Source organism: Platichthys flesus, chromosome 4 (genome assembly GCF_949316205.1).
Source record: "Platichthys flesus chromosome 4, fPlaFle2.1, whole genome shotgun sequence".
Lineage (NCBI taxonomy): Eukaryota > Metazoa > Chordata > Actinopteri > Pleuronectiformes > Pleuronectidae > Platichthys > Platichthys flesus.
Genome location: NC_084948.1, coordinates 23176001 through 23190113, shown reverse-complemented (window position 1 = coordinate 23190113; position 14113 = coordinate 23176001). Strand labels below are relative to the sequence as shown.

At 44.4% G+C, this 14113-nt stretch overlaps 1 protein-coding gene across 1 annotated transcript in view; it reads right to left on the bottom strand.

Moving 5' to 3' along the window:
- Nucleotides 1–14113, bottom strand: part of nbeab (neurobeachin b) — a 172283-nt gene that overhangs the window by 104280 nt on the left and 53890 nt on the right. Inside the window, exons 13-24 of the mRNA XM_062385419.1 lie at nt 12637–12805; nt 8185–8264; nt 7525–7587; nt 7051–7148; nt 6533–6625; nt 4203–4311; nt 4019–4100; nt 3802–3925; nt 2795–2987; nt 1642–2649; nt 508–725; nt 188–341 (exon numbers count right to left, since the gene is read on the bottom strand). Of these exons, the coding sequence (XP_062241403.1) occupies nt 188–341; nt 508–725; nt 1642–2649; nt 2795–2987; nt 3802–3925; nt 4019–4100; nt 4203–4311; nt 6533–6625; nt 7051–7148; nt 7525–7587; nt 8185–8264; nt 12637–12805 (2391 nt within the window). The remainder of the gene's footprint in view (nt 1–187; nt 342–507; nt 726–1641; nt 2650–2794; nt 2988–3801; nt 3926–4018; nt 4101–4202; nt 4312–6532; nt 6626–7050; nt 7149–7524; nt 7588–8184; nt 8265–12636; nt 12806–14113) is intronic.

The following is a 14113-nucleotide window of genomic DNA, read 5'->3' as shown; positions in this document are numbered from 1 at the left end:
TCAGTTTGTATTCCAAAAGGGTGAAGCTGGGCAAATAAAGACCCAATTAAAAAAACATAAACTAGTCTTATTTCCCTCAGGTGCAGTGTTGAAATATATTGAACTACAACCATAGACTAAGCACTTATAGTAATCTGCCACTAGATGGCATTGTATCCCTTCAATGAAGACAGTAGAGTGCACTTACAGATGGAGAGGTGGCCGCTGAGAGAAGAGGCAGAATCCCTCCACAGGCAATAATGATGTTGTCAACCATTTGTGAGATGAGGTGGATGGTGTTGTGGACAAAAATTATGTTTTCATTACTATTAACAAAGTCCATGACAGATTTGGTGGAGTGGCTGAAAGAGAAGGTGGGAGGATGAAAAACAGAATTATTAAAAAGGCACGGGCTTTTCTCACCTCCCAAAAATAAAAGAGCAATTTACTTTGGCGTAAACAGAAAATGCATTTATAGAAAAATTGGTGTCAAAATGAAAAGATTGAGTAAATATCCACTTCACACACCTCCTCCAGACATGGACGTCGCTCTCCAGTGCAAACAACAGGTCGGTGAGCAGCCTCTGGTGCACGGCCGACCATTTGAACTCTGGGATACGGAACATCGTGGTTCGCGGGCCGGGGCTGAACTGACGCCGCTGCTCCTCCGTCATGGGCGTGCCCCTGAAGCCGAGGTCCACGTGGATGTCCCTCTCCATGTGGGGAGCGTGGCGGCCATGCAGACTCTGTGAGGAGACCAACACTCAATGACTGACGCTACTGTCACATAGACAATTTTGAGATGCTGTACGCAGACAAGTTGCTAACAGTACACATTAAATGAGACGAAAGATTAATTGCCAGATTTGAGTGAGTCCTCAGATGACCTCTTTGTGCCTTTGGGTAGTAAAAAATAGAAACATACAACAAGCTTCTTCTTCTTCCCCTTAGTTCGGTTTATTGGCCACCGTCAAGGTGCATTACCGCCGAATACAACAAGCTCCGTGCGACCTCTATACATAATGTGAATGAGTCAGCAAGGTGCTACAACAAAGCCTGGAAACGTAGTAGCAATCAATTGAACATTACAAATTACAAGGCAGGACGGTGATGTTTAAAAATAGATCATGTCTTCCGCTGGTTAACCCGTCCGGGCCAAAGAGCCTGACCTCTGAAGAGGAGGAGAAGGGGGGCATCGGACAAATCCCAGGTGATAGCTGCAGAATAATGCCTGGTCTATTTCTGCTCTCCGGTTGGCTCAGCTAACGATTCCAGCAACCCAGTTTCCAGAGTCTCTGAGGGATGTAGCCCGATGTGCACCAGGCCATCCTGTCCCCGTTATAAGCAGAGTTGGGGATTGAATGATCCCTGTGGGTCTGATAATACAGAACTCTTCACCACAGGCCAACACAATGACTCACAAAGGCAAATGGTCTCCCTCCTCGCTTTTCCACCCTTTGACCCTGACTGATGTGTTTCAGCATTCATGGGTAGATTTCCCTCTGGCAAAGAGCTGTCGGGTTCTTTGGAATGTGGTGGAGTCAGGGAATCGCTTCTATTTCTGCTACTGTTGTCTGAGTACTGTCTAGAATTTAATATTCTTGCATAACTCAATTTACATTTATGAACTAATTCTATCAAGCAATTTAGCTACAGACGAACCTGTGTGGTGGCTGTCGTCTGAATCTTCTTTATCTCCTTGTCTTTGCCGTCCTCTGATCGCTCTGTGTCAGAAGCGTTGCTTGTGGCGTCTGCTGTGCCGCTGGTCCTACCAGCCGAGGGCTCCCCGTCAGATACCACTGCAGCTGTTCCCTTCGTGACCTCCGGGCTTTTGGATGAAGCCTCCGTCTCAGTACCAGCCACCGAGCTGATGCCCTCCAAGGCTGCCTGCAGTTCAAACTCATCCTTCTCCAGGATAATAGGTAAGGAGCCGAGCTCAGAGCTGCCTGTCATGTGAGCTAGAAGGCCCGGTTCATCACTGGCGCTGGTGTGCACAGGAGGCCCCTGGCTGGGCAGGACCAGAGGCTCAGCTGGACTGAGATCAGGCAGGAGCTTGTCCTCCATGCTGCTTGTCACCTTGCCAAACAGGAAGTTGTTGTCATTAGCGATAATGTCCCTGTCATCAGCGAGTGTAATGAGAGGGGTTGCATTTCGGTCGTCCATGCCGCTCTTTGGCAACAGCACATTGTTGCCATTACTGCTGAGCTTTTCCACAGCAGCACAATAAACATTATCCAGCAGTGAATCCACCTCCAACAGTGAACCATTCTCAGATACTCCCAGAGTTTCCAACGACAAGTCCAAATCATCCAGTTTCACCTCAGTGGCTTCCACCTTTTCAGCCTTGATGTCCACCAGGAGGTCGTGAACTTCGACCCTGACCCCGCCGACCACACCCTCCATTCCGCTCAGACCCTCCTCCGGGCCCTTCCCTTCAGCCAGCAGGTTGTGCGAGTCTGCGTTCTCGAAGTCCGTCTCGCTCTCAGGTGTCCGGGAGTTATCGTCCATTTCTCTGATCTCTATTGCACCTTGAATGCCAGATGCCTGAGCAGAAAGACCAGAGATGGTGCTGACCAGCCCCTTTATGCCTTTCTTTATATTGTCCTCCTCCTGACGCTGGTATTCTTCATACATCTTGGCCAAGTACTCTTTATGTGCCTCATATGTTACCTGTAAAAAAAAATAATACAATGATGTTAGCCGCCTATTTGTGAAGCAAAAACCCGAGGGATCTTTTCAGAAGGAGCTCAACAGCCCAGATATAAACCTGGCTCCCTCGACAGCAGAGGTCTTTGTTTTGCAGTAAAGTACTCACCTTAGAATGGGCTATAGAGAGCGTGTCCACCCACACGCGCCATCCTCCCCACTCATACTTGATGGCATGGTAGAGGAGAATACGAAAGATGTTGTACACCATCTCGGTGATCTTCTGCTCGTCAGCTTTTTTGGGGTTGATGTAGCAGAGAGAAAACATCCAGTCCTGCCAAACCGAGCACTGGAGAAGACACCTGCAAAACACACACACACACATCACTTCAAAATCACCACAAATGAGCTGCAGGCATGACACCCAATCACTGAGCGGTGTAAGAAAACTCTGATCCTGTCATCTTTGGCAAGTTTAACATTCATAGTTAATGAAAGTGTAAAACAGGAATGTGTTTTTTGATTTTTTAATCTACTGTGCATTTTTCCATCGAAATTAAACCTGATTTAGGCTAATTATTATTTATTCCTACTCCCCCTCCATCTTTATTTGTGTCAAAAGTGCACAGCAGTTCTAAAGAGCATTTGCTATTCACATTACAACAGATTGTTTTGATCATTTGGGCATCCATAAATGCATTGGGTTGTTTATTTGGAAACAGTTTCTCACAAAACAAAGTGACAGCCAAGACAGAAGAAGGGGGCAGCAATTAAAAACCAATTAAGTGTTTTATTTTTTCACTACTTCAACAGTTTGACCTGACAAAGTACTTCCTGCCTATTCATTTCCTGCTAATTATGTTGTTGATCTAGGTCAGTGGTTTCCTAAGACCTATAATTTAATTGCAATGTGTCTTAGAGTGAGTATGTATGTGTATCAGGAGAAGAAGTTGGGTGTGAGAGTGAAAAAAGAGAGAAAGCAGGAAGGAGAAACTGTCATGGAAACATCTGCTGGACAACATGTGCACGTCCAGGGATGATTTACCATCAACATGAGCCTATCAAACACGGCACAATGAGAAGGAACAGTGTCCCTATTTTCCCTTTTCCTTGATACATCAACTGCGAGATGAGTGATGGAGTAAGCGAGTGAAAGGCGGCTCGAACTCTGCTCACCGTCTGTTCTCTCGACTGTTGCTGAACAGTTTGATCATGTCTGAGAGGAAGAGTCGCCGCGCCTCCATCAGCTCTGGGCTGGGGGCGGAGCTCTTCAATAAGGTCGCTACCACCTTGAGGATCACTGACGTCACACGCACACAAAAACACAAACAGATTGTCAAGGAAAATACTTCAGGAGGAGTTAAAACCCAAATGTGACATACAGGCCGCTTACTCGGGTTCTGAATCTTGACGGTGGAGTCGGGCTCCGGATGAGGTTTATGAACAACCTGCGTGCACACCTGCTCTGTCAGGATCTGGTGGTGAGAAGTGGGGAGAACACACCAGTCTCACAGGCTCCACACAGAGAGCAATGGTGCACCGATACCGGGACATTTGAGAGGAAAATGTGTCGTTACCTCGTACAGAGTGTTGTAGGTTGTCAGCGTCACAGTGTTGGTGTGCAGCATTAGCCTCTCTCCCAGGAGAGTAAAGAGGCTGTGTGTGTGCATGATCTCCACCTTCCTCCTGCGGATAAACACACACACAGAGACACACACAAACACACAGACACATGATGGTAAAAGTGGCCTGTTTAGAGCTCCCTAAGCCACTGAAAGGATCAGTGAGTGCCGTCAGCCTGTTTCCCTATTCTCAGCCACAGGGAGCCGGGCTCTGGAGACAAGTGTCAGGAACTGCCTGCTGTCATAAATTGGGGGAATTTCCGTTCGAGGTGTGTAGGATAACGAAGTTAGCCTGTCACCACAAAAATGGCTCCGGGATAGAACAGAGGCAGGACCAGGCTGCACAGTGACAAACTATTCCTGCAAACAGTACAAGGACGGCTGTCGCAATGCTAAGCCGGAGCTGCACCACTCTGCTGCAACTGCCTAAGGAGGAGTTGGGACTTTTAATATATTGGCAAAGGCTGAGGCTGGCAAATTGGACACTGAGGGATAAGAGTAGTGTTGCTCTCAACTGCTTCAATGTGGACATTTGGTAAAAAAGGGCAAAATAATGAGGTGTGCAGCAAATCTGCTCTACTACAATCAACATGCTCACCCTTCTTGTGTATAGTTTATATTGTCAGATGTGACAAAGTTAAAATGAAGGTACAATGGGTGAATAATAGTATACCTGGTATTCAGTAAGACATTATAGGGGTGGAGCATACAGTAGACTAGATGCAGTATAGCTCTAAAAACCATACTGTTAGCAAATGGGACTTGGACCAAACAAAACATTCAAAGTACATTTCAAGAAGAACATTTTTGTTAATTTCTTATCAAACTGATGTTTGTTTTAGTTTTAATGCTTCTGAGTAGTTTGGTTTTAATTGATTTAAATTATAAGGAAAGTCAAAAGTTGGGGTCAAACAATAGGTCTATACTTTTTCTCTCACTCCTGTGTTTTATTTATTTTATTTTCTTAAATTTTCCTCAACCATATGGCCCCGGCAATGTGTACAATGTTTCTTTATATCAGATCATTCCGACTATGTGACACAGACAGAATTACCAATATCTTACAAAAATGAGATGATAAAATAAAAAAATAAAAATAAAGAATCACCTCAACAAAGCAGTAAACATGTTTAATTAATTATGAGCAGCACTAGATTGCTGCTCATGAAAGTAAAATGTACAAAAGCCATTTAAGTGAGGACTGAAAGCAGGATTTCATAAAGCACTCGTGTCCCTGGAGGATAAAGACCTTTCACTTGTGTCCGTGGTGGCCTGTCCTTTCTCCCCATTCAGCAGGCACCAGTAACACCACAACACCTGCTGCCCCACCACTGAGAGCACACCACCAACCCCCATATAGTATCCTCCACCCAACACTGCAATCCACATTTTGAATCATAAGCTCTCCAGCCAAAAGGCATTCTCTCCTCTCCTCTCCAATGTGCAGCGTGCAGAGGATGTGCCGACATCCTCGTGGGTAGGTTAGAATTTATTTCACTCTGCGGGACAGCAGCTTGGACCTCTTCCACCCTTCTCTTTAGTGAAGTAATGGTTTGGGTAAAATGCCAAGAATTCAGGTGCTCTACAAAGAAATGCACCATCATTTTAAAAGCTGGCTTCCAGTCAAAAGTGTTTGACTCCTCTAATTGTACAATCTTTCAAAGCCGTGACAGGAACAGATGAATCATGTCTCCGAATGTAAAGCCTGAATTATGACATTTCAGATTCTATAGGCCCTCACAACTTGCTAAGATGGACACTGCATGGACAGAGACAGACTAGGAATGCCAAAACAATATATAACACATGAGATTATTAAACATGTATGAGCCTAAACCAAATTTCTCATACTATGGTACATGTCCCACTGGGTGTATGGAGATGGATGTGTGAAATATCTACCGAAAGAAATTAAGCGGAAGAAAAACTGCCCCCGCTAAGTTAATTAATTACTGTAATAATGACATATCACAACGTAAAAACACTGACTCAGCGCATAGTAGTCTGCATCAGCCCACACAGCTGGACAAGAGTGCTGAGGTTGCAGATTTGGCTAAATTGATGGTTAACATCAGATAAAGGCTTATGTACGTTTGTCAACATTTACCACCATGCTGGCCAGTTTTTAACATTATGTCACATCCCACTTTCTGTGTGTGTGTGTGTGTGTGTGTGTGTCTGTAGTTTTAAAACATGGTAAGATTTATATATCTTCAGGCTATTCATTACAAAAAAGACTTAGTGTGTAATTACAATCTACTACACAATATAATGTAGTTACTTACTTGTGGCCCAAATGCTTGAGGAAATACCCAAGGACTTTGAGGGATTGTACTCGAATGCTCTCACTCTTGCAGGCCATGAGCTTGTAGATCACCCTGGAATAGACACAAGCAGCGAAAGCTGGCAACACTACAAAATTCAGACATAATAAAATATAGTCCTGATGATGAAAAGGCCGTGCGCTGCTAAGCTGACAACCACTTCCCTTCAAAGTAAATTTACATTAGAGATAAATGAATGTCCCAATGAAAGCGGCAGAACGCACAAGTAGTGAGCGCGACGCTGTGTGCATTTATATTTCATAAGATCACATGGGGTAAGTTTGATCATCTATGTCATTCTGTGGAATCAGTATGTTAATATTGTTACTTTTCCATGCATAGTTTATTTCTCGGTGAACATTTGAATTATTCATGCTTCACACAGGAGCGCTAGGTGCTTAGGTTTATTTTGTAGAAATCACCTCTTCATTTTGTGCCTGAACAGCAAAGGGATTGTGTTTCTCCCCGAGGGGGCTTACCGTATTCCATTTCTTTGGTCAAAAGCAGGGATCATAGAGGCGGGATGCTCAGACATGAGTGCTACCACCAACTGCAGCACATCATGCAGATTCTCATCCTGTGAATAAACCAGCAGAGGGGGGCGATGATAAAGAGAAAGAAGGACAGAAAAGGAAGTAGGTGAGGAGAGAGAATATCCTGTTCTTTGCTCAGTAAATGCAAATGCAGCAAAGATAAGGTATGTGTCCTGCTACTGTATCATCTGCTACTGCAGAGTACAACTGGACCCCCGGGGGCAGCAGCTGGACAATGAAAAGTGCAACGGCAATCCAGAAGATTAATTTATACTGGTGATTAGTTTAAATGCTGGAAATAATATACTTCTCCAAGAATAGCAACAGTGGAAATGAAATCTGACCCTGAAGCTAATTGCAGCAACGTGTCACAATAACACACTGTGAATTCACTCCGAGCGCAGATAGACTGTCATGTACCTCATGCATTGTTAACAAATAGTTGAGGATGCTCTGCAGCTCGTCTTCCCTCACACCTCGGTCCTGAAAGAATGCAAAACAGGAAGACATGATGTACAAGGCAAATCAGCGGAAAAGGCTCAATGCATTATAGAGGTATAACCGTTCAAACCATATTCTGACAAAAAGCAGTATTGAGTACTTTATGATGCAGGTACAGTAAAACATCAAAGGTACAACACTAATCGATGTATCTACGATGAGAAGTTAGGTATCTGCAGTAAAACAAATTATAGACATATTATACTCTTAGTCAGGTTCATTTTTTTAATTTAGCTTATTACTTGAAAAGGTTTTCATGCTATAAATATCAGAAAACGCACCACCTTCCTAACACTGTCCATTGCTGCAGCTCTTCTTTTCAGCCTCTGTCTTAAACTCCTGGATTTAGCTCCTGTCTCTTTAAGACAGGAGCTAAACTGGGCTCTTCAGATAGAGCCCAGTCTGCTCCTATTGGTCAACTAGCCCACTCTGTTGAGGTTGGTCAACCGCTTCCATCAAGGGAAGAAACAGACCAGCCACTTGGTGTATTATTCGAATGTGGAGGCATATTTCAGGAAGTATCAGAAGGACTACCAGCCATGCGAGGGGCTGCAAGGCATGAACACAGGTGGAATATACCTTCAGGATGAGTTGCTTGAGGAAGAGAAGCATGAATGCCCGCAGAGAAGTAATTTCCTTCTGGGTCGGCCTCGGACCATCTGAGAGTGAGAGAAGGAATAAAAATGAGAAAGACGATGAGTGGACCCATACCTCCCTGTTTCCTTGTTGTCTGCTTTCCAGTTTCAATCTTGAGTTCACACCGACATATTTCGCATTGACGTTTGTGTTTCCCATTTTTGAAAGAGCAGAAAATAGCATGGAGTTCTTCAAAGTTATCTTCAGTTTTTTCTGCTGTGTCAGCATTACTGGATTCACCTTGAACGTGTGTAGCAGGGATTTCACCAGGTTTTCACCAACGACCTCGACAGAGAGCAGCACACAGACCCAATCTCCCACTTAAGAAACAAAAACAAACTTTAACTACATTAACAATTGGCAGAATGTGGTTTGTAGGGCGGTTTCGGTTCAGGACGGCAATTTAATTTATCACTTACACTGCATCCAGAGTCTGTGCGCATCTCTACCATGCAGCCTCGGCCAAAACATAGTGCCCAGGCAGCCGGCCCAAGGTCACCGCGGTCCCACCTGCCCATCACACTGTCCAACATCTCATTAAAATCTACCCAGAGTGAGTCGGCCTACTTAAGGTCACTTTGGCACTTCAACGTTTGCCCCACATTGCGATCAATCCCCCTCACGAATCTTTTTTCTGCACGTTGACAGACTGACCGCCGTCAGCAGGTGTATGTGTGGCGTGCACATAAAGAGGAATGACAGAAATCTGACATCGACACACTGTCATACCACAGAGCTGCCGATGCTGCTGTAGTGGTTTGGTTTATTCAGTTAGAATTCATATTGACAGATCCTAATTGATATGCTTTATCATATACTGAGTAAGCGCAGTAACAGGCTGAAGCAACAGGCATACAGCAATACAACTCACACAGTCAGACACATCAGAAAAGACAGAGTATGGTACACGTTACCACTCGCAACTAACAAACATGAATCCTCTGAAGGTTAGCGGTAGAAAAAGGCTTCATTTTGGCATTTAAACTTGGCAGATAAATCAGAAAATGTTTTGCATGTGCAGAGGTAGCAAATGCAAAACAAAAGCAAACAGTAATGGCCAATTACAACAGCAAAATCCATCTGGGAAAGATCTTCTCTTTGCCCAATGTCTTTCTTCTGCAAACTGCCTCTCTAAACCCAAACCTGCACCTTGGCCGAACACATGTTCGTTTGAAACGGGGCCAGTGCCACGGCGACAGATAAAACAGCAGCAGCCATCCTGCAGCTCCAGCCGTCAGTCAGTGTAATCAATGATGAGGCTCGGTGAGGTTGCAGGAGGATTGCAAGTTCCACTGCATGCTGACACTGATTAATAGAGTGAGAGGAGAAAAACCAGTGCAGGGACAGACCCTGACATGGGAAGGATGATAAGAACACCATTACCACAGCTACTGCATCCAAGTTATTCACAAGCAATTATGCTCGGCAGCTCTTGTTTCTCAATCACAGATTACTTTACTTCCCAAGGGCACAGGGAGAAAGAGTTTATTGAAAAACAATTTATGTTGATGTGATTAATGAAGGAGTCTTTTTGTTTCTTCAGCTTATGACTTGTGATCGTTCACAACAACCACAATATGCATCCTGTATACTCACAGGCTGATAAAACACTGCAACATGCAACAGCACTTTCAATTGAGGCCACAAATATAATTGGTTTCCATAATTCTCCCGAGACTGTAACTCCTGGTATCTTCTTACCTGCTATTTACAGTATTTGAAATAGCTTGCTTTATATCTGGTGAGACAGACACGGGGCAAATATATAAGCGCAGGAGGTGGGCCCCATCCCTCAACAACTTACCTACTGCACCACCTCACCTCTTTTTGATCCAGAGGATTTCCCAGGAGTATAAATCTGTGTGAAGGCATCGTTGAAAGAGCAGCATGCATGTGACAAACCGTTCCCTGACCTCCCTGTTATCAGTAATTTGTGTCTTATGCCAGATTAATTCATCAGAATGAAGGCGCACACAAAATCAATTCAACCACAAGCCTTGATCAGATTATTCCTCTGAAGCTCCTCTACCTATCTGTCACTGGTGATTTCTCCAATAATGGGAACAAGACAGAACCAGCTTGGATTGAACGTGGTGACTGGCCAAACCGCTTTGCTACTCGTTTCATTATTCATTATTTAGTAGAGCACAAGCGGGACGGATACAAAGACAAAAGGAGAGTTATGGAGATTGAAACAGATTATGATTCGGCTTCGGTGCATGTCATAGGCTGAGGAAAAATTGAGCGATGGGCAACTGTCTGTAAGGGCCTGCAGTGAGTGAAGCGAATGATACATGGCTTTAATTTGATAGCACTTTCTATTAAGACCTGCGGGGGAAAAGGAGGCACTTCCACAAAGACCGAAGAGCTGCAGGAGCTTTGTTTAAACGTCTTCTCCAGGTCCTAAAATTGAACACTTCATTATCTCCTCGGTTCTCTCCCTCTACTTGTGCCTTTTTTTTGGGGGGGGGGGGCTATATCTCAGTTTAGAAGGACGGAGAGAAAAGCTGCCCTGCAAATAAAGAGCAGATAAATGGAACCAGGCCCACGCTGAAGATGAAGGTGATCCATTTCCAAATATCTCCCCACAAAGTCAACCATATTGTGAGCCCGTAACATCCACCGGCGATAATCAGCACCATATTTATAGCTCGAATTGGAAAGTCGACTTTTTGGGAAAACAGTAAATGAAGAAGGACAATGTGTCTCTTCTTCCTCTTGTTGTACAAAGTGAAGATAAAAAGTATCCTGTATACAGGTGCTATTGTCTTGTGCTTTGACAACATTTGGAGCCAGAAGTGAATCTCAATTTGTTTGTAATATTTGGATACATGTATATATGCATTGCATTTCTGAATGAGGACCATCACATCTCCTCAATGGCAGTGTAAATCTATTAAATTCACCCAAATATCTTCATGTATTTTCAATGTACTTCCACTGGCAATTACTGTTTTTAATATTTGTGGTAGTGAAGCAATAATCAGATCCATCCGACTGTCACGATTCGTCAAAATAAAGGGGGAAGTGTAGACTACGCAAGACTTCAGTTTTGAGGGGGTCCCTGGTGTTGGATCAGTACTAGCCACAGAAGGTTCAGTGTTGGGATCCGTGTGGTAACATGGCTTCTTGTAATACATCCACACACAGCACAACTACGCTGGAACGCCCGAGACTCCACAGAAATGGATTTCAACATCAAAATATATTATTCAGCAGTTGTGATAGCAAAGTAAAAAACCTACCTTGAGTGTCAGAGGCGGTGGACATTATAGAAATAACGTCATGACAAAAGGTTCCTCTGATGCTAAATATAATGCAATGTCCCAGACCATGAGCTCCAGATAGGTTAAGCTTTCATCCCTTATTAAGTCCTGTAAAGTTCCATTGCACAGCATCAGTAAAGATGAGGGACACTGCTGCCGAGTGTAAGGAGATGGGATAAGGAGGAAATTAAAATTTGGAGAAGTGAGAGTGAAGGGGTTCTTGGTCTGACCTAAATCAAAAGATACGAGCGCCCATATTGTCCCGGCTAACCTCCGTCTAAAAGGTCACAGCCACTATTAGCAGCAAATCAAGACTCCCACTCCTGACAGATCACAGATGTAGGCCAAGTGCCTTGATGTGGGCTGCAGAAAATGTAAGCTAAAATGCCTCAACATCCACCCAATTCTGACGGTGCTTGCGAGAATATATATTTCCCTCTTGCTGTGTAAATAAAAAATTGTCAGTGTTCCTGCCCATGCTGGTAAAAGCAAAATAAAAACTATTTCCTGGAAGAACTTTTAACCGTCGGGTGTACATTTCCTAAGTTCTAGAAAAAAAGCATTGCAAATAAAATAAAAATGCCCTATGCAATGAAAAAGGAGACAACAGTTCAAGGACACTCACTTCCAGAGCAGCCTGCTTGGTGACATACTGTTGTTCCACAGACAGACGATGCCAGTCATACTATTGGCCCGGGTTTCAAAGGCCCCGACGCCCACACCGAGCGCCCTATCCAGATGACAGTGTTGATGCGGCGTGTCTGCCTCACTGTCATCTCCAGTGATGGCCACGGTCCTAACAGCTGACAGGCACCGACACTTCCATGTGGAGATGAGTCATTTCAAATGTGTGTGTGTGTGTGGGGGGGGGAAGCTGCTGCCATTTCAGGAAGACACTTTGATTGCAGGCTTTTGCGACTTGCACACAACGACCTGGGATTGGTTCACACCCTGTGATTTCCTTTTCCAGAACAATGAGCTTCACTTGGATGAGCGTTCAGACGGATGGGAAACAGTTCATATCAACAACAAGCCAAATCAAATCATACTCCACAGCATTAAGATAACAAATAACCTCAGTTTGACCTATCCAGGGGGGGGAAAACTCAAACATTACACATCTACTCACCGAGACCCTTTGGTGTGAGGCCGCTGCTGTCTGCTGGGTTGACGGCCCAGTAGTAGTACTTGAGCGAATGCATGAGCTGCAGCACCGTGCCCACTCGACGAATTGTGTTATAGATGGTGGCCGTGCCGATGAACTCAGAGGACAGGTATGTGTAGAGAGAGAGTTGTACCTGGAGCGTGAACACACAAACACACAAATGTCCATGTTGCACACTGCCGGGACACTTATAGGCATAATTACAGAATGATCATCTGAACCGTGTAGAAGAACCAAGACGTTTTACCAAGGAGGATCTCACTGGCTGAGCCTTATTATCCTTGTATTCGGATTCTAGGGACGGCCACTGACCCTATGTAACTTCATTTCATAGCCGTCGGTGCTCCACACTGTTCACTGGTGATTAGCCTGTCCTCTGTAATTAGCAACAGGCCTGACATGAATTTAATCTCACTCCAGTCATTCTGGCACTAAATGCTTTCCCCCCCCCCACTATGCCATAAATTATAGGATATTAATGAGTCACATGTGAGTCATGACTAAAGGCGGCAGTGTGGTTATGATGAGTGTGAGGAGATGTGGTTTGAGGCTACTGATAATAAACGCTGGAGATAACTGAACACCACACTGCTGGTAATTTCCATGAGAACTAAAAAGCATTTCTCTACTTGGACAAGGTCAGCCAGCAAGCCCATGCAATTAAGGCGTATTGCACGTCACCATCGCTCACACAGCCGGCTCTCTGTACCCGGTGCAGCTTGAAGATGGGGACAGAGCAAATGTGGACTTTGCTGCACGTCCTCAGGGAAAGAGCCAGTGTAGCTTTCTGTCGTGATGTGGCTAAAAGAGCCCCAACCCACTTCATCAACTCAGTGTTTCTCCTTTCTCTACTCTCCTCTTTTGAAGAGTGTCCCAAACAAGCCTCCGGACACTTTTGCATTCATTTCCTCCTTTTATTTATTCCCGGCTTGGACCCAGCAGAAACATTACTGGGGTAAATGGATTCGCTGCGCAAATTGGGCTTCTTTGATCTACCTCATCCAGTTTCTTCATGGGTCATTACTAAAACGGAGGGAGACAAAATGCATTTAGGAAAGTTGGTAGAGGAAAGGAAGGTGGAAGCGAGCAATGAACCATGCCATAATTTAATATCTTATAAATATGGGAATATGCTGTAGCCGGTGTATGTGCTCCACTCCACTTGACTGAGGACTCCTTAGGAACTTAGCAGCTGGTGGGTGAATGTCAGATGGCTCCTTAACACACAACCGCCATAAAGGGCTGAAACTGTCCTTTAACGTGACAACTCAACCAACAGTCAGCTGCGTTTTTGCATTTGGTCTCATTAATACAAGTTTGTCTCACAGAAAAATATGTGTATTTCACTTTCTGTCTATTTAAAACACTTGCTGTCAAAGGGAATCTAAACAAAACAGACACCAGTGGAATATATATTGGCACGTGAAGATTTGCAATTTCA